Source organism: Zingiber officinale, chromosome 1B (genome assembly GCF_018446385.1).
Source record: "Zingiber officinale cultivar Zhangliang chromosome 1B, Zo_v1.1, whole genome shotgun sequence".
Taxonomy (NCBI): Eukaryota; Viridiplantae; Streptophyta; class Magnoliopsida; order Zingiberales; family Zingiberaceae; genus Zingiber; species Zingiber officinale.
This window is the reverse complement of record NC_055986.1, coordinates 19,533,158-19,553,967: the sequence shown is the minus strand read 5'-3', so window position 1 is coordinate 19,553,967 and position 20,810 is coordinate 19,533,158. Positions and strand designations below refer to the sequence as shown.

The 20,810-nt window shown below is 38.9% G+C and overlaps 1 protein-coding gene across 1 annotated transcript; it reads left to right on the top strand.

Annotated features, from left to right (window-relative positions):
* Positions 1-11,871: 11,871 nt before the first annotated feature.
* LOC122052106 (single-stranded DNA-binding protein WHY1, chloroplastic-like) lies at positions 11,872-18,822 on the top strand. The gene is made up of 7 exons (XM_042613509.1): positions 11,872-12,287; positions 12,375-12,469; positions 12,561-12,653; positions 16,899-16,993; positions 17,580-17,653; positions 18,208-18,296; positions 18,390-18,822. Exons 1-7 carry the CDS (start codon positions 12,026-12,028, stop codon positions 18,501-18,503), a joined length of 822 nt encoding a protein of 273 aa, XP_042469443.1. The 5' UTR covers positions 11,872-12,025; the 3' UTR covers positions 18,504-18,822.
* The last annotated feature ends 1,988 nt before the right edge of the window (positions 18,823-20,810 follow it).

The window sequence follows — 20,810 nt, the reverse complement described above, 5'->3', positions numbered from 1 at the left end:
GAGGAGTAGATGCTTGACATGATATCAAAATCGAGACGCCGACGCAAACCATAAAGCATAAGACAATGATATGGTCGGATCTCAGATAGTGGTTTAGATGTGATAGGTAGAAGGCAGTTCGTGACAATTTTAAAAAGAATGTAGTCTTGAGGAGATAATCTCAAGGCTGCAAAAGTAGGGAAGTCAACATCTAGCTCATCTAGCCCTAGTCTAGGCTGTCTGAAGAAGTACTCATAGATTTCGTCAGATGAGATATCAAACGGTGGAGGTAACTCTTCTGGTAGGTCAGGAAATATCGAAAAGACATCACCGGAACACCTCCGACAATCGAGATACTCAAAGAAAGATGAGATACTGAAATCAAGAGTCCGCCTAGCAACTCTTGTTTTAAAACCTTGATCATTAGTCTCATGAAGGTTATTATAGAACTCAGAGACCAAGTCATAGTTGATATCCCGTTCCAAGTAGACTAGAGTATCGAGTTTGTAGTATGCTAAGATTTCGGACACTTGTGGGCAAAATTCGTCCATGAATTTTCTATCCACGGACCTACAAGGGAGTAATTTGAATGTCCTTTGTTGAAAAGCTTCCTCAGTCCGGCGGTTTGGGAATCTACTGGAACTAGCCGGTTGGGGTCGGGAAGAAGCAGCAGGAGTTTTGGATTTGGATGTCTTGGTTGGTTCCTTAGAGGTTCCCTCACCATCAGTGGGTTTCTTCCTAAGGGGACACAATGGGGTGAAATGGGGAGCACCGGAGCCACCGACAATTAAGAACCGAGACAACAAAACAACAAATTCAGTGAGAAACATAATGCTGCCAAATTCTAGAAAGGTAAGAAGTTACCTTGGTGCCATTTGAACCTTAGTATAGGGCGAGTGCTGGAGCTTCGGCGTGCAAAGAGAAGAGAAGGAGTGAACTGGTGGGAAGAGTCGGCTAGGGTTCGTGTGAATGAGGGAAAGAAGAATCGGGGGTTTTAAGGGTTAAGATGGGTGTACAGTGAAGAAAAGATCGGACGGTTGTCCGATCAGAAGGTTTCGGAAGCCCACAGATCGGTCACCAGACCGATCAGGGAACCTCCTGATCGGTCAGTAGACCGATCAGGAAGTGCGAAGCTGATCGATCCTCGGACCGATCAGGGAACTACCTGATCGGTCCGTAGACCGATCAGAGATCGAACAGTAAGCCCAAGTTAGAACCACTGATCGGTCCATGGACCGATCAGAAGAACCCTATGCGTATCAGATTATCCTGATCGGTCCCTGGACCGATCAGTGAGCCGCACAAACATACCCTGATCGGTCCCTGGACCGATCAGATTACAGACAGTAAGGTTGGGAAGTTTTTGGATCGGTCTGTCGACCGATCCATCTTCTCCTGATCGGGCTGTAGCCCGATCAGTGTCTGATACTGAAATTTTCAGTGATTTCAGTAACCGAAATCCTTAGATATGTTTGATAGGTCGTAGAAGTTTCTCCAGTAAAACTGTCAAACTCAATATCTAGAACCCTGAGAATCTACAATCATAACTATGTCCTAACGATGGGCTCTTATGGTGTGAATTTGTTTATAATTTGAGACTTTCATATTCGACTACAAACACTGAGATTTCAGACAAGTTTCAAGTTTGTCAAAATAGACAACTTGTCCTAATTTGCAATCAAGGCATGAAAGCTGAAATTCTTGATTCTTGTTATGTTTAGTTTCAAGTTTGTCAAAATATATCCAATTTGTTATTATTTCCTTTAATAACCTAGCGTTTTATCAATCAAGGTCATGACATGAACCAAGCAACAATACCAATCAACACATCAACCATCAACCATGATTAGAGAATTTCTAGGCAAATGTCCAACCAAGATTCCTTGGTTGGAATATATGAGTAAGATCTAGGAACCAAATACACATGAATTGTGTAATGGTGTTCCCCAAACTCAATTAATGTCTCTTCAACCTAATTATTCAAGGGATGCATGATACATTTTGAATAATTTGGTTGATCCTAGCATCTCACCCCATTTCTAGCAAACAAAAACATTTTGTTAAACCTTATAGTGTATGTGAGATGTTCCCAAGTTGCCCAAATTTTTGTCCCAATTACTCTTGTTATTTTAATAGTCCTTATTGATCATGGTAAAGTTCTAATGACCTAAGGAGCCAAACACATTCCCAACTCCCTCCTTAAATGACTAAATTCATTCTCCGGAAGGGGTTTGGTAAAAATATCAGCTAGGTTTGACTTTGACTCAACATATGTGAGTGCAATGTCACCCCTAGCTACGTGATCTCTTATGAAGTGATGACGCACTTCAATGTGTTTAGTCCTCGAATGATGGACTGGATTTTTAGTTAGGTTGATCGTGCTAATGTTGTCACATAGCACTTGTACACCCTTATAAGAGAGTCCATAATCCTCTAGGGTGTGTATCATCCACAACAACTGTGATACACTCTCTCCCATGGCAATATATTCAGCCTCGGTCGTGGAGAGAGCAACACAATGTTGCTTCCGACTTGACCAACTAACTAAACATGAACCTAAAAATTGGCAACCCCCACTCGTACTTTTCGATCCAATTTGCACCCAGCATAATCGGAGTCGGTATAACCTATCAAGTCAAAAGACTCGGTACGAGGATACCAAAGACCTACTCTTATTGTGCCCTTAAGATATCTCAAAATTCTTTTAACTGCAATTAAATGAGATTCCTTTGCACAGACTTGATACCTAGCGCACATGCCCACAGCAAAAAGTATATCGGGTCTACTGGCTGTGAGATATAGAAGACTACCGATCATGCTTCTATATTGCGTTAGATCAACTGGTTTTCCACTCTCATCATTGTCAAGGCGAGTGTTTGTCGCCATTGGAGTGGACACTTCCTTAGAGTCACTCATATTGAATTTTCTGAGCATCTCTTGAGTGTATTTTGCTTGATGGACATAAATACCATCTCTAGTTTGTTTGATTTCGAGTCCAAGGAAGAAAGTCAATTCTCCCACTAGACTCATCTCAAACTCACTCTCCATGTGAGTGATGAACTCATTTAAATAGCCCTTGTTGTTTGAGCCACAAATTATGTCATCGACATATACTTGGGCTACAAAAATATTTTCACCATCTCTACGTAGAAATAGTGTTGGGTCTATTTGTCCTCTAACAAAGCCCTTCTCTAGTAGATATGTTGACAACCTTTCGTACCAAGCTCGTGGTGCTTGTTTAAGCCCATAAAGTGCTTTCTTGAGCTTGTACACGTGATTTGGAGATTCGGTATTCACAAATCCCGGTGGTTGTTCAACATAAACTTCTTCCTTAATGAGACCATTTAAGAAGGCCGATTTTACATCCATTTGATAGAGCTTGAAACCTCTATGTGCAGCAAAAGCTAGCATTAAGCGAATGGACTCTAATCGGGCCACTGGAGCATATGTCTCATCATAATCAAGGCCTTCAACTTGACTATAGCCCTTGGCTACAAGTCTTGCCTTGTTTCTAACTACATCTCCCTTTTGGTTCAATTTGTTCTTGAAGACCCATTTGGTTCCAATAATGGTGGTCTTCTTAGGTCTGGGAACCAAGTCCCATACTTGGCTCCTTTCAAATTGACCTAATTCGTCTTGCATAGCTATGATCCACTCAGGATCATGCAATGCCTCATCAATTAATCTAGGTTCAATTTCTGAGATCAAAGCGACCTCATTGGACTCATTTCTAAAGAATGACCTAGTCCTAACCCCTTGATGGATGTCTCCCACAATCTGGTCTTGGGGGTGACTAGTGTCTAGCCTAGACTGCCTTGGTGCTGATGGTGCCTCATGAGTGGTCTCACTTGGCACAGACAAGGACTCAATATCAGGCAATGGATCCACCTGAGTTCTTTGTTGTCCTTGCTCATCATTATCAGAGTCAATTTCGACTCTTTCGATGTTTTGGTCATTCAAACTTAGCCTTCTAAGTTCGAATTGAATTTGTTCTACATCCCTTGATTGATCATTTAAATTAGGGATTTCTTCAAAAGCTACATCAGAGGAATCTTCATTGAATTTAGTCCTATTGTTGTGGGCTCGATAGGCTTTGCTGGTGAGTGAATACCCGACCAGTATCCCTTCATCAGCCTTAGCCGTGAACTTCCCAAGATGATCCTTTGTGTTCAAGATAAACACCTTACAACCAAACACCCTAAGATGTTTAATTGTAGGTGGTTTCCCAAACCAAAGTTCATGAGGGTCTTTCCTAAAAATCTGTGTATTAGGACTCGATTTTGCACATAGCAAGTTGTACTCACAGCTTCGGCCCAGAGCATACTTCGTGCAGCCTCTTGTAGGACTCGGTTCTTTCTCTCCACAACCCCATTTTGCTGTGGGGTCCTCGGAGTAGAGAACTCATGTCTATAACCCTTCTCTTGACAAAACTCTAAAAACCTATGGTTTTGGAATTCACCACCATGATCACTCCTAATGGTTTTAATTGTGGTTGATTTTTCATTTTCCGTTCTTCTACAAAAAGAAATGAAAATATCTATGGTTTGGTCCTTATGTTTCAAAAAGAAGGTCCAAGTATATCTAGTGAAATCATCAATAATCACAAGACAATATCTACTTCCATTCAAAGATATTACACTACTGCAATCAAATAGGTCCATGTGCAATAAGTCTAACGGAGTAGAAGTACTTACAATGCTTTTACCTTTATGAACCGCTTTTGTTTGCTTACCCTTTTGACATGCATCACATAGTTTGTTCTTTTGATATTTGATGCTTGGTAAGCCTCGCACTAATCCTTTGTTTGCTAGCTTCCGGATGTTCTTCATGTTTACATGTGCCAACCTTCTATGCCATAGCCAAGACTCTTCTTCTTTTGACATGAAACACTTAATCAAAGCATTAGTAGCACTTTTAAATGATACTTGATAAATATTGTCTACCCTTGTGCCTACTAGTACTGTGTCAAGAGTGTCAATGTTTTTAACCAAACATTGACTTGAATGAAATTCAATTGTGTAACCCGTATCACACAATTGACTGACACTTAGGAGATTAAAAGTCATTCCCTTGACTAGAAGGACATTCTTGATATGAAGACATTCGGATATATGAATGTCTCCAACTCCTATTACCTTAAGACTACCATTGTTACCAAAGGACACATTACCTCTACTTTTGTTTTGAAGAGAAGCAAATAGAGATTTGTCCCCGGTCATGTGCTTGGAGCATCCACTATCAACAAACCAAGTTGATAGGTGCTCCCCCTCGATCAATGCCTACAAGATACGAAAGATAAATGTTTTAGGTACCCAAATCTTGGGACCTAATGCATCTACAAGAAGTGACCTAGGAACCCATGCTTTGGTCATACCCTTCCTAGTTCCATGAACCCTAGAATCATTTGATCTATGGTATTGGGTCCTAGACACTAATGAGATAAAACTCGATTCTTTGGGTTGATAACCTATCCCGGCTTTGTTGTAGACTGCCCTTTGGGCATTTAAGATCATGTCTAATGTCTTAGAGCTAGTTGAGAATTTCTCAAGCATTTTCTTGAGCTTCTCAACCTCACTCTTCAAAGCCTTGTTCTCATCTTCAAGAAGCTCTAGATGGAGGTCATCAACCTCATCTTCCCTAAGAGCCTTTAGCATTTCTACTTCTTCTTTTAACAATTTATTTTCTGTTTTCGACTTTTTAAGCAATGTAGATAAATGAGTAATAGTCTTATAACATTTTTCTACATGAGAAGAAGTTACCTCTTCATCATCCGAGGATGATGAGGCCGCGTTTGAAGCATCACTTGAGTTGCCATCGCTTCCGGAGTCCTCCCTTGCCATGAGTGCTAAATGGCGAGTGCTCTTCTCCTTCTTCTCTTCTTCCTCGGATGAGCTTGAAGATGACTCATCCCAAGTGGCCTTAAGGGCCTTCTTCTTTTTGCTTCTTTCTTCTTTCTTCTTGGCTCGTTCTTCCTTCTTCTTGGCTCGTTCTTCCTTCTTGAGCTTAGGACACTCACTTCGGTAGTGCCCTTTCTTACTACATTCATAGCACGTAACGTTAGATTTATCAATGTTCGGATCATTAGGTTTACCTTTGTATCTTCGGCTTCTTCTCATGATCCTCCTCACGAAATTTGCCATTTCGCTTGATGACGATGATTCGCCTTCGTCATCGGACTCGGAGGAAGAGGTGGATGAGGAGATCTCCTTTTCTTTCTTCTTTTCCTTCTTCCTTCTCCCATCCTTGCTCCTTTCTCCTGCAACAAGAGCAATACCTTTCTCCTTTTGGCCTTTGTTAGCAAGTTCATGTAATTCCATTTCACAGAAAAATTCATCTAACTTGACAATTGAAAGATCCTTGGATACCTTGTAGGCATCTACCATAGATGACCACAAGGCATTCCTAGGAAAAGCTTTAAGTGCATACCTTACAAGATCGCGGTTTTCTACATGTTCATCTATGGAATGTAGACCGTTAATGATCTCTTTAAACCTACCATGAAGTTCACTTACATTCTCATTTTCCTTCATGGTGAGGTTCTGGAGTTGGTTGAGGAACAAGTCTCTCTTGGCAATTCGAGAGTCCCGAGTCCCTTCTTGAAGCTCAATGAGCTTGTTCCATAGATCTCTTGCACTAGTAAAAGGACCTACCTTGACTAGTTGGTCCTTGGCGATTCCACATTGCAAGGTGACCATGGCCTTGGCATCGGCTTGTGCTTTGCGGAGTTGTTCGGTAGACCACCTTGACGATTCGAGCTCCTTACCTTCCTCATCTCTTGGTGGTGTGTAGCCTTCCTTGACTGAGAACCACATGGCAATGTCCGTCTTTAGGTAATACTCCATGCGTCCCTTCCAGTACTGGAAATCTGCCCCTTCAAAGTAAGGTGGTCGATTTGTGCTAAAACCTTCCCTCATGGCCATCTCTTTGCTCTTAGGTTGTTAAGCCGGATGAAGAGCTCCAAGCTCTGATACCACTTGTTAGGATCTTGGATGGCTAGAGGGGGTGAATAGCCTCTTCAAAAGCTAAAACTTAAAGATAAAACTCACACGAGTGGTTAGCGCAGCGGAAAACAAGTTAAGAACAGAATAAGAATAAGAGAAGAAACAAAGCAAACCACAGTGACTCAAGTGTTTACGAGGTTCGGGGATAACTTGCCCCTACTCCTCGGTGTCCGTAAGGTGGACAAGCCGATCTTCGGTAGATCAACCCCGGTGAACACCCGGCTATGAACTTTCTCCTTCTCGGTGGAGTGACCTCTCAACAAAATCTCAACAGGTATGTAGAATATAGCACAAGACTTACTGAGCTTGGTGACTTAGGAGAATGAAAATTAAGCTTACAGTCACGCGAAGGTCAGTGAAACAGAGAGCAAGTCGAGACAGCCGCTTCTCAGCCCCGAGCGTCAAAGCTTTTGCACTGATCGACAGAGAGTATTTCTTTTTCTTCCCCAAAAGAACTTCTTATTAACCCTCTCTTCAACCAGCCTTTTATGTCTCTGCCATCTCTGCCTTTCGCCCGCAACGGATCCCTGCCAAACTGCAGCAAATCTCTGCATCCAGCCATAGCATCGCCAATCACGCTTCTTTCTCATCTGATCATCTGAGCTCACACCAATGGAATTCTGGTCTTCACTGGTGTCTCTGAGCTCCACCCAATCACCATGAGTTGAGCTGATCGATGCCAGATCACCGCCAGATCGCAGCCACGACTTTGCTGCTTTAACAGGTTTACAGTGGAACATAGCAAAAGTTTCTCTGGTATCCTCTACTAATGAAGCTCAATTTGAAATCAACCAATTGCAAATTACCAGTAACCTGCACCTCAAAATCTTGCAGCAGATGGTTAGAAATATTTAGGCAAAAGCAACTTTGAATCAGAAAGAATCAGAGAAAGTGCATGCAAAACAGACTATAGTATGGATCGGTCTGCAGACCGATCCATACGTTCAAATCTCTTTTTCCATCGTTACTGAGTGGACCGATCAGTTACCACACAGAAGCTTCTGTGGGCTATCTGATCGGTCTCCTGACCGATCAGAAACAATTGACGGAGTCCAGAATCGAGGGGGGGATCGATCTGTGCACCGATCCACCCATAGTCTGATCGGTCCACGGACCGATCCAACACAGTATGCTACTGAGTGTTTACTGATCGGTCCGTAGACCGATCAGGGCACACTTAGTGTCACTGGATCGGTCTGCCGACCGATCACCCGTGCCACTTGTGCCACTGGATCGGTCATCAGACCGATCCAAGGTTGTGATTTAAGAGGCAAGCTTCCAAGCTTGCTACCCTTAATCCTGACAGTCCAGAGACCGAGCTACCGAGCTCTTCTCCGACTATACATGCCAAGTTTCCATACTTGGACTTCCCAATACCAGATGTCCGATCACCCTTGATCCATCTGGATTTTCCCTTGCCTGGCTTCACTCACCAGGACTTTCCAATTGCCTGGCTTCACTCACCAGGACTTTCCAATTGCCTGGCTTCACTCACCAGGACTTTCCAATTGCCTGGCTTCACTCACCAGGACTTTCCAATTGCCTGGCTTCACTCACCAGGACTTTCCAATTGCCTGGCTTCACTCACCAGGACTTCTCCAATTGCCTGGCTTCACTCACCAGGACTTCTCCAATTGCCTGGCTTCACTCACCAGGACTTCTCCAATGCCAAGCTCCTTGCTCGGACTTTTCCCAATCAGATTAATCAGGTCAACCAAGTCAACCCTGATTTGTCTGAGTTAATTCAATATCTGATTGAAACTTAAATCAGTGTCAACATCAAAACAACATCCAGGTCAGACTGTATCAACAAGTTTGATAATATCTAAACGAATCAAATTTGAACTAAGCTCAAGTCAAGCTTGAATTGAGAGTTTGATAACATCTAAACGAACTCAAGTCAAGTTTCAAACAAGCTTATAAAAAATAAATCAAGCAAGCTTGAATAATCATTTTAAAAGGTTGGTCATTTTAAGCTAGACTTGACTTGTCTCAGTTATTTTATCAAACAAATTTGAATATGTTGAATAAGTGTGAATGGAGAAGAGAAGAAGCTCTATTGTGCATGAGACTTTAGTCCCACATTGGGAGTTTCTTGGCATCTTTGTTGGTTTATATTAATTCACATACATTGAGGATGTGGACAAATGCATGGGGAGAGACTTTCTCTCGGGGGTGCAAATCCAAGGCCCGGATTGCACTGAACCAAGTTGACTCGAGCGCGACCTGCGCACATGAATGCCGAATCGGTCGGGGCAAAATTTGCCCAAGCGGAACAACTAACATTTTGCCACATATATCTTTTTGCTGCTTGTGTAACAGATGCATTAAAGAAAGATTAATGCAGAATCAAAACGACTAAGTGAAAAGCTAGCGTTGAGTAATGATCATAAGGAGGTTGCGACCACAGGCAAAAGGTTATGAAGGCAGAAGCTCTCCTCATTCCCCTCCTCTGTCGTGCAACTCTTGCTCGCTAGAGTGCCCGTGGTAGAGTTCGCGGTCGATCGTTCTATCCTGGGAAACAGACGACCCAAGTAAACCTCGAATCACAGTCGGAGGTGGGTGAATCTGTTTCAAGGAAGCTGCTACTCGCAGGCCTCGATCAGCTTGCCCGGTCGGAATTTTCGCCCGACCTTACTGTCTGACCTAGTCTCCCTTTCTGCAGACCTGATCTACCTTTTCTGCAGACTTGCTCAAACAGACCTGGTCATTCTGATTTGCAGACCTGGTCTTCCTTTTCTGCAGACCTGCTCAAACAGACCTGGTCATTCCGTTCTGCAGACCTGCCCTGCCGCTTTGGTCTGCTGCTATGCAGACCTGCCTTAGTCTTCCGCTCTGTAGACCTGCTCTTCCGCTCTGCAGACTTAGTCTTCTGCTCTGGTCTGCCGCCCTACAGACCTGCTCTACCGCTTTGCAGACCTGCCCTGTCGCTCAGCTCTGCTGCATTACGGAAACCAGCTCCTGCTGGCAACCTGAGATTATCTGCTCAGGTCATTTCGATTGTAAGTTAAATTTAAATTCTGTGAAGTTTTAAATTCAACTAAGTACCCATAAATCTCTGACATTAGATTGTTTGTGTCTAACAGAATATCCCAAATCTTGATTCAGCTTGATTTGACTTATTTACTGAAGGTCAGATCCTCTGATCCAGGATCTTCTGGACTAGGAAAAGCCCTGTAAATTTATTGGCGGGGTGAGTTGAACCTCATCTGTTAGGGTACAATTCATCATACCAGTGATTGAACAGGAATTCAAAAGTGGTCTATGGATCCTGGCTAGAGAATTCCTGCCTTGTTTACCGCCATGCGTATCTAAAAAGAAAGATTTTTTTTAAAATGTTTATTAGACTGATCTGTAATCCGAATCCAAATCGTCCTGAACAACTACGTTTGGTATAGCGTAATGTAATCCAGCTTGTAATGTAATGTAATCAGGATTACATTACAATGTTTGGTGAAATAATTATATACTATGCATGTAATCTTTGATTACAAGGGTGATTACATTCTCTTATTTGATGTACATTATTTTTGATAAGAAATGTAATTCATATTATTGTAAAATGATAAAAATAATCTTATAACAGAATTTAAATAATTTTATTCTGCCTTTCAATTAAATCAAATTTAATCCGACTAAATTAAATAAGATCAAATTAAATAAAATTATTCACAAATACTGTACGGTTGGTTTTACAACAGTAACTTCTGAGCTCGCCTTCTTGATGAAAAATGATTAGACAAGTAAATTATACTGATTAATACTAGAGAAAATGACATTAGATTTTTCATGTTAGACCAGCATCGTACCATGGCGGAAACAAATTGGATCGTTGTTGCAAATACATTTAACATGAGAAACATAACAATCACGTCTGCATATGCTATACAATGCATTCTCTGACTTGATGCATGCACGGGCTCCTAACCTCATCACTGTCGATCGAGCAAAGTGTTGGAAACGCATAAGAACACAAAAGAAAGTTTGACACTCCGCTGGGATATAGTTTCTTCAATTGAGGGGACATGGCTTTTGGTATATGAAACAGACAGGTTGTTGGAAAGAAATTGTGCTTCCCTGCATAGGAGCTCCTAGTGAGTAAGCAATGACATTTGATTGAGAAGTGCATATCGTTGGCTAGCCATATTACCAAATGGAAACGAATCACCAATTGCAAAGTTCACTGCTTCACCACGGTTGAATCCTAAGATATACGGAAAAAATGGAGAACGAATCCACTTCAATAATCCTTAGACAATGACGTGTAGAAGAATGTAAAAATTAAAAGAACTCTAAAATGGAGAAAAGGAACAAATTCCTCTAGGAAAGGTGATAATGTATTCTCCATATTTTTGCTGATGGAGGCGCTAGGATGAGTGTGCGAGACGAGATATGTGCGAGGCGAGGGAGAGGTTCTGCCGAGACGAGGGAGAGTTGTGTCGACGATTTGGTGAGAAATTGGTTCGATGAGATGAGATGAGATCAAGGTTAGATTTTGTATTAAAAAATTTTGAGTTGTAATGTAATCCGATTACGTGTTGTTTGGTTTGTAATTTGGATTACAAAAAGTTATTAACTTTTATAATCCAAATTACATTACATTACAAATTTAGAATTATATCAAATAAAATAATCAATTTTGTAATGTAAATAACCAATTTTGTAATGTAATCTTAATTATATTATATTACAAATTTAGAATTATATCAAATAAAATAATCAATTTTGTAATGTAAATAACCAATTTTGTAATGTAATCCTGATTACATTATATTACAAATTTAGAATTATATCAAATAAAATAATTAATTTTGTAACATTATAAATTTAGAATTATATTAATATAATATTACATTTAAGTAGATTACACATACCAAACTAAAACGGGAAAGCGGATCCTTACGCAGGATCACGTTCGCGAAACACAACAAATCGAGCTTTGCTTACCTTGCTTATTAGGGTCGATTGCAGCGGCGGCAGCTCCGCTCCCTATCCGGCCTTCTACGAGGCGGTCGTTTGTTCTCGTCTGCTGCGCATCCAAAAAGATGTATTCGCCCTCTTCTTCTCACGCTATCCATTGTCATTGCGCTTCCCCTTCTCCCCTCCGTTCTTCGTCTGCTTCCTTCAAAAGTAGTACTCTCTGCGCTCCCAGAACCCTAGCCATTGGTTTCGTAAGTAACTACCAACGGCAACATCTCTCCATTCGATGCCGCCGCTCCGAGTTCTTAGACCAACACCGCCTAACTGGTCGTTCTCCTTCACCGCCGCCTGAGGAACCTGCCTCTTTCAACCCCCAACCCCCCGGAGGTGCCCATTGGCTCCTCGCTTCAGGTTGTTAACTTTGTCGCCGTTTAAATTCCTTACCTTTCTTGTTTCGTCTTGCTCTCTTTGCAGCGTTGAATTCGAGGGTGTTCGTTGGTTATTCCATTTACAAAGGGAAGGCAGCGCTCACGGTGGATCCTCGAGCCCCTGAATTCGCCCCTCTTGAAGTGAGTTCTTTAGTTTCTACTCAGAGTTCGTCAAAATTTGGTTTTTACATTTTTGTAGTCAGCGTGGTGGTTTTATATCATATCGTTGCAGTCTGGAGCTTACAAAGTTTCTAAGGAAGGATTTATTCTCCTCCAATTTGCTCCTGCTGTAGGTACTCGACAATACGATTGGAGTAGAAAGCAGGTATGCCAAATTGTTTTTTCCCTTCTCTGTGTGTGATTGTAATGCCATTACACTTAGATAATTGCAATCCTTCCCTTCTTGTCATATGTGGTGCAAAAGATGAAGAAAAAAGGCTTTTCTATTATCTTTCTCATGATACTTGCCACTAGCTAGAGCCTCAGTCAGCCTCTTAGTGGCTAGGGGTGAGCATTTGGTTGAAAACTGAACCGAAAGTGAATAAACCAAAATTTGTTCGAACCAACCGAATTTTCTGATAAAATTGAAAAAACCAAACGGATATAACATTGGTTAATTCAGTTTTCGACTGAATTAACTGAACTTAAAAAAATAAAAAAAACAGAATTAACTGCTTGTAAAAGGTCATTCACACAGCGGCGCTCTCAGCCGACGGACAGAAATCCAGCCATCATAACTAACCTTATAATGATCAGGCAGCCAAAATACGGAGAAAACAACTCGATCTTATCACAGAACTCAAGTTATAATTCCGCAATAACTTGATCTTATCATAGAATACATCAACATGAGAAAAAACAAATGCTTTAAACTATATTTTCGAGTTATAAAACAAATGATTTGATCGAAGAAGAGCGAAATACGGAGAAAACATAAATCGAAGTAATCTGTGTGAGCTACCTCCAGATCTGATCGATAGGCGGCGAGATCATCAAGCAGAGAAAGTGATATCAAGAGTTAAATCGGGGAGGAGTGCTTGGAGGAAGGAAGGGGAAGAGATCGGGTGACATCAATGAGGTAGCAATCCTCTTGATCGCTGGTTGCAGCTTGTGTGAAGACAAGGGGATGCAGAGGACTGCCAATGATGGCCTCACAGGTGGCGAGAGAGACAAGAGGGGAGGGAGGTTGCCGGTCGCTCATTGGCTACGACCTGCGTGAGGATGAGGGGACTTAGAGGGACGCCGATGACAGTCTCATCGGCAACGAGTGCGACAAGAGGGGAGGGGAGAAGGCAAGAGCGTCGGGAGGAGAGGAGAGGGGGAGTCGCGACTCTGGAGGTTGACGAGCGACGAGAGACGGAGAGAGGGATTAGGAATAAGGATTTAGGGATTTTATTTTAATTTTTAAACTTCTTCTCGGTCAAGGCTAGGTTGGTACGATATATCGATACCGAATTCTCATACCGTATACCGTATCGAAAAATTTAGTATAAAAAATTTATACCGATACCCGTACTGTTATACCAAATTTTCGGTATGATATGAGTTTCATACTGAAAATTTCGATAGCAAAATTTGGTACGGTATGTTGTAACAAGATAAAGCTATATTGTAGCAGATACTGGTTACTAGCTGCTACAACAAAGAAAATTGTGTTGTAGCAGCTATTGGTTAATAGTTGTTACACTGTTTTTGTTGCGTGAACTTTGAGAGGCCATACTTTAGATTGAACCATAAGCCGCATAATATAGAGATCTTCGATTTGATATATTGTGCATTATATGGTTCATCCAGAATTAAAAGTTCTGACCTCTCAAAGTTTACTCGACAAACACATTATAGCAGCCGTTAACTAGTAACTGCAACAACACAGTTTTCTCTGTTGTAACATCTACTAATCAGTAGTTGCTACAATATAATTTTTCCTATGTTGTTGTAGCATCTACGAACTAGCAGCTGTTACAATAGAGAAAATTGTGCTGTAGCAACTATTGGTTAGTAGCTGCTACAATGTATTTGCTAATTTGAGAAGTCATAACTTCTGACTCCAATTGAACCATGAGATGCACAATATATCAAATCGAAGCTCGTTCAGAGATCTTCAATTTGATATATTGTGCATTATATGGTTCATCTAGAATCAAAAGTTATGACATTTTAAAGTTTATTCGACAAACACATTATAACAGCTACTAACCAGTAGTTGTTACAACATAATTTTCTCTGTTGTAGCAACTACTAACTAGTAGCTGCTACAACAAAGTTTTTCCTGTGCTGCTGTAGCATCTATAAACCAGTAGCTACTACAACAGAGAAAATTGTATTGTAGCAGCTACTGACCAGTAGCTGCTACAACGTGTTTGTCGAGTGAACTTTGAGAGGTTATAACTTTTAATTTTGAATGAATCATATAATGCACAATATATCAAATTGAAGATCTCTGAACGAACTTCGATTCGATATATTGTGATTTTCAAGGTTCAATCTGAGTCAAAAGTTATGATCTCTCAAAGTTCACTTAACAAATACATTGTAGTAGCTACTAACCAATAGCTGCTAAAACACAATTTTCTCTATTATAGCAACCACTGGTTCGTAGATGCTATAACAGCATAGGAAAAACTATGTTGTAGCAACTAGTGGTCAGTAGCTGCTATTGTGTTGTAGCAGCTACTGGTTAATAGTAGCTGCTACAATGTGTTTGTCAAGTAAACTTTGAGAGGGAGAGAATTTAAACAAACTAAAACCTATTAAAGCCCAAAATCCTAATTTAAAAAATAAATAATTTATTCAGTATTTTGGTATATACCAAAATATCGAAAAATAATAAATTTTATACCGATATCGAAAATTTTGACATGAACGGTATATATTGGTATAGTATGTGCGGTATACTGAAATTTTCGGTATTTTTTCCACTCCTATTCTTGATTCGGTTTAATTGATTTTGGTTTTTTAAAACTGAAACCTAACTGATTAAACCAAAATAACTGATATTGTTTATATAAAAAAATGAACTTCCGAATTAATTGAACCGAATTTCAAATTTCGATCGGTTTAGTCGGTTAATTCGATTTAACCTATCTTTTGCTCACCCCTATTAGTGGCCCATTGGAGCTATTTATTTAATTTTGAATAAAAATAAAAAGTTGTTATGCTGAAATTTGAGCCTTTGACCTCGTAATAAGCAAAATAACTCTTTTACCAACTTAGAGACTTGATACATATGACATAGGGATGTGTGAAACCAACCCTGGTAAAAGAATGGTTATGTGCCACATGGGTATGTAAAAACCATAAGTCATGTTGTTTCTTCTAAGTTTTGCACGTGGTTAGTGAAGTGGCAAAAGGCGATATCGCTCGCCCCTAGTGCCCCCGCCGCACCATGCCCAAAGTCTTTACGAGGGAGGTAAATCACGGTAGCTGGAGAAGTTAGTGCGCAGTGGGAAGAGGTGCACGGGGACCAGGGAATTACGCCCTGACTACCCCGCGGTTCGAACCCACGCTCTCAAGTGGCAAGCTTCTACGCACTAACCGCTCCAGATAACTGCGCGTGGTTAGTGAAGAACCATGTTTTGATGACTCATAATTCTGGACAATTTTATGGCACATAGGCGTCCAAAAGTCCTAATCTTCATAGAGAAGCATAATGAGGCATCACTGGTTGCATTCATGTAGTTTTCTCTTAGTTTTTGATACTTGGAGAGTGTAAAATTATATTTTGTCAGACATAGTTCTATGGTGTTCAAACGTTCTAATTTTCAGAGAAATATAATGGAACACCATTTGTTATATTCATGCTGCTAACTCTAATTTTTGACACTTGGAGGATGCATAACCATGTTTTACCATAAATGTGTCTAAATTTTCTGATTTTCACACATATATATAACATCATTTGACAACATATGGTCCTGCGCTTTGAAATGTCAAAACTCAAACAAAACAGCAAGAGTGAAACTAATGACAAGACTTCAGTGACTCTGTTTAGACTTTTGGTTACTCCATTGAATCTTGATGGTTGGCAAGACTCCAACCAACACCTTGTAGAGTCCAGCGAAGGGGTATGTATATTTTCATAAGAAAAAGTTGGAAAAGGTCTTCTATAAAGTATTTTGCAAAATTGAGACCTTTATAAGGCTTTCTGAATTAAAAGGAACCATTCTAGGACTTTTGCCCATAAAGTTTTGAGTCCACTAGGACTTCAGAGATTTTTAAAAAAAAAGTTCTCCTTTTTTCATACTAAATTAACCCGTGTTGAAATTTAGTTGAATGATTTTGGGAGATTTGATCCTTCATTATTGAGTTAATGATGAAATTAAGCCTGTGTGCTACAAATATCATAGTCAATGATGCTCCATTATGATTATTGCTGGCATGCTTTGTTCATATAATTTGTTGGTCAATATACAATTAGCTTTCATTCAACTTATTGGCTCCTTAATTCTGAAACTGTTTCTGTCCCTTCTGCTGGCAAGTCCTTGTTCTCTTTGGCAACTATGTTTGCTTTCTTGTGGTATTTTATACAAACATATGTCAATTTTTTTATTATTTTTCATTATTGATGCAGGTCTTTTCTTTGTCCATACCTGAAATTGGCCATCTGATGAGTCTCGGTGCAAAGGATTCTTGTGAATTTTTTCATGATCCATTCAAGGGAAGAAAGTAATATTTTTGGACTTCGATAAGAAATTTGTTGTACACATGAAAATCATTTGTGTAGTTTATCTTGATTGTTGAATAGGATGTGCTGCCCTCGGGGCAGAGTTGAGTTGGCTAGTGCGGGACAGAGTTGCTATCATAGGACAAGGGTTCGAATCTCGGCAAAACCTTGGAAAAAAATCCCTCCCTGCACTGGCCAATTACAGCTTCCTGATTTACCTCCTATAGATGGTCGTGGGGCCGTTGGGGTGGCGGATTCCACATTTTGCTACCATTGTATAGGGATGTGCTAACCGTTCTAAAATGCTTTTTTAGTTTTTAAACATCATTTTTATGTGTCTAGTTATTTCTTAGAGATATATGATTTTCTCTATTGCACAGCTTTATTTGATCAAACAATACTTGTTAGTTAGCGTATCTTCATATTCATGCACTTCCACATTCCATGAAATAGTTTCTTGATATTTCTGAGTCTAGGCAAAGATATTCTAGCTTAACATCATAATTCATGAAAATCTATAAGACTACAACTGTAACTCAGTCAGTGTTTTGCTTAAGTGCAACTTTTATTATTATTTTTATTTTGCAGTGAGGAAGGCAAGATAAGGAAGATTTTAAAGGTTGAACCTCTTCCAGATGGCACCGGATATTTCTTTAATCTCAGTAATTCACTAGTTTCCCACATTTTGAATTTAAATAGATTTTTTTTCCATATGATGCAATCTGTCAGGCCTCGACGTTGCTCTTTAAATTTCTGTGTTTCTCATCTGTTATTAACCCTAAAAATGTTCATCTTTTAAATCCTATATGCAATCTATTTGTGCTATTCAAGCTTGCAGCCGTACAACGGATAATTGTTCTTTGGTTTTGTGCCTTTGAAGCCTCACACTAGTAACTAGTCTTGCCTGTATGCAAACATCCATAAAATCTGCATGAAACAATTTTGTTATTTTCTTGTTTTAGTTCATCCCATTTCTCTGGATCAAATTATTCCATTCATTCATAATTTTTTATAGTTTTGTTATGGCTAATCCTACTGAAAAAATCTCCATTTGTTCATCATGTTTCCTTCCCTTCCTGCTTTTTCTGGCAAATGCATGTCATTGTGCCTTTCTTGAAGCTGCACGATATTGGCTACCTTTGGTACTTACAAAATGCTCACCATTGGTATTCGGAAGGTCTGCCATAGTAAATTGCTTTTTATTTCGCTGTTTCAGATGTTCAAAATCGGCTATTGAATATGGATGACAGCATATACATACCAATCAGCAAACCGGAGTTTGCTATTCTTAACTCGGCTTTCAATGTATGGCATCTCTCCTCTCTTTGTATTCCTCCAATATGCTATTTTCTTGTTTTAACAATCACAAATATATCTCAAATAACTCCTTTTCTTCAGTTTATTGTTCCATATCTTCTTGGTTGGCATTCCTTCGCTAATGCTATCAGACCGGAGAATTCCTTCCGTATGAACATGGCAAGATCCTCTGTTGATTTTGAATGGGGTAAGTGAAGGACAACTCTCAAAAGAAAGAAGCAATTCCAAACTATGAATGCGTGCCATTTCTTTGAGGCTGGGTTGGTCGTATCGAAGTTCTAATGAAATTCTCTGGACAGATGTGATTTCAGGGAATTTGCTCTCTATGTCATGATGTTTTGAGGCAATTGCTCATAGTTTTTCCTTTTTAAACTGAGTTAGTAAGCTTCGATTACTATGGATTTGAATTTGATTGTGTAGCAAGGGCTGTAGTTGCTAGAATGGGACTTCTAGACTAGTTGGTTCTGAGAAACATAAACTGGTGAAAAAATCAAGTGTATTCTCAGGTTGTTCATGTGATTCTGTGATCAAGGTGGCTGCCTTCCATCATGCATTTTGACGGTGAAATAGAATGGAGTTTCTTCATCCTGAAATGAGACAAATCATTTGTGAAAAAGGTATTCTACTAATACTTAAGTATCATGGATCACTCATTCACCCCTGAAGGATTATTAAGCGTCAACCATGGCAATTTTATATCCAAATATTGAATTGATTTCTTCGATTTTCTCTCCCGTTTATTTTTGAAGTTTTGCGTGTGGGTTAGTCACACAAAATAATAAATTCACTTGAAACCTTAATGCTATACGTGGCAAAAGGTGAAATTGCTCGCCTCTAGCGCCTCCGTCGCACCTGACTTCAGGTCATCACGAGAGATAAATCACGGCAATCGAGAGGACAAGTGATGATGGAGTGAGTTGCACAGGATTTAGGAATTTATGCTCCGATAGTTTTATGGTTTGATTTTACAATTTTATGTGATAAGTATGTCATCATTTATCATCTCGGATGATCTGTGGGGTCACCTTAATACTATATGGCACTATTATAATGTCATTTGACACTTATCATTTCGTGATTTTCGTTTCCCTCAAAGTTCATAGTCAAAATTAGCGTTCATTCATCGCTCATATAATAAAGCCAATGGCCTTTTTAAAATACGATTTATCTATATCCTTATTCAATTAATTAATTATAAAAATCAATCTAAGTATTCGATTTCACTAGAAACATGATCAAAATTTAAATTGTAATATAGATGAATATTTTGAAAGTGAATCTGTAACTGTATATAAATGGTACTCTAAATTTATTCAACAAAATCTAAACACTTAAAAATTTAAAAGTATAATTATGTTATGAGTTGAGATTAGGGCGATAATTAAGTCAAGCTAGAGTCAAGTTTTGGGTTGTTTAATTTTATTTGATAAGATAGTTGAACTGAGTTTAAAATGAATCAAACTTTTGAAATGATTGTTTAAGATTGACTTGATTTATTTATTATGAACTTGAACTTGGTTCAAAATTAATTGGTTTAGATGTTATTGAGCTTTCAATTTAAAGTTGACTTGAATTTAGTTTTTTTAGATGTTATCTAGTTCACAATTCAAATTTATTTAATTATTTAAAATTTTATTTGTTTGATTGATTATTGAGTTTGATAATTTAAATTTGTTCATTTAAAAAATTTATCCATTTAGTATGTTGATAAGAGTTTTATTAATGAACATAGTTCATGAAAATTATTCTAATATTAACGAGTTAAATATAATATTTAAATTTATTTATTTAATTTAACGGGCTTTTTAAACTTATTTATTTAATTAATCTTGTATCTATTAAATAAATACAAACAAATTTTTACCCAATTGATCATGAAACTCATTCATGAAGGTTCAATTCATTCACAGCGTTAAGATTGTTAAAATTATCAATAAATAAAATTTGAATTTTTAATAAAAAAAATATATTTAAATACGAGAATTGGATAAAAATATCATAGCATCTATGTCAATTTTCCTATTCAAAATATATAATTTAGAATAAAAAAATTACTTTATTAAATTTAGATATTCACTTTTCAATACACTATATATCTCTCGTCCTTCTATAATATCTAGGTAATATAATTTATTTCTTAAATTTAGAGAAATACTATTCATAAATGTATAATTTAGGAAATAGATATGGTAGTTGATATAAAGATTTTTTAACTACCATATCTAAAATTTAGGATAAAATATTTAAATAGGATATCTAATGTGGATGTTCTAAAAAATGATAATCCCAATTAGCCTCATTGACTATCCTTGAAGTGACCGACTCGGTCCTATAGAAGTTTTTCATCGGCCATCAGGGTAAATCGGGAAGTACACGCGGCGACTAACCCAGAAGTCTAGTATCATTTGATTGCACCCCCCCATTTAGAGGAATTTTTTTTACAAATATATCATAGCTAGGGTTCGAATCGTGGGTACTTGATGATAATCTAAATATCCTACC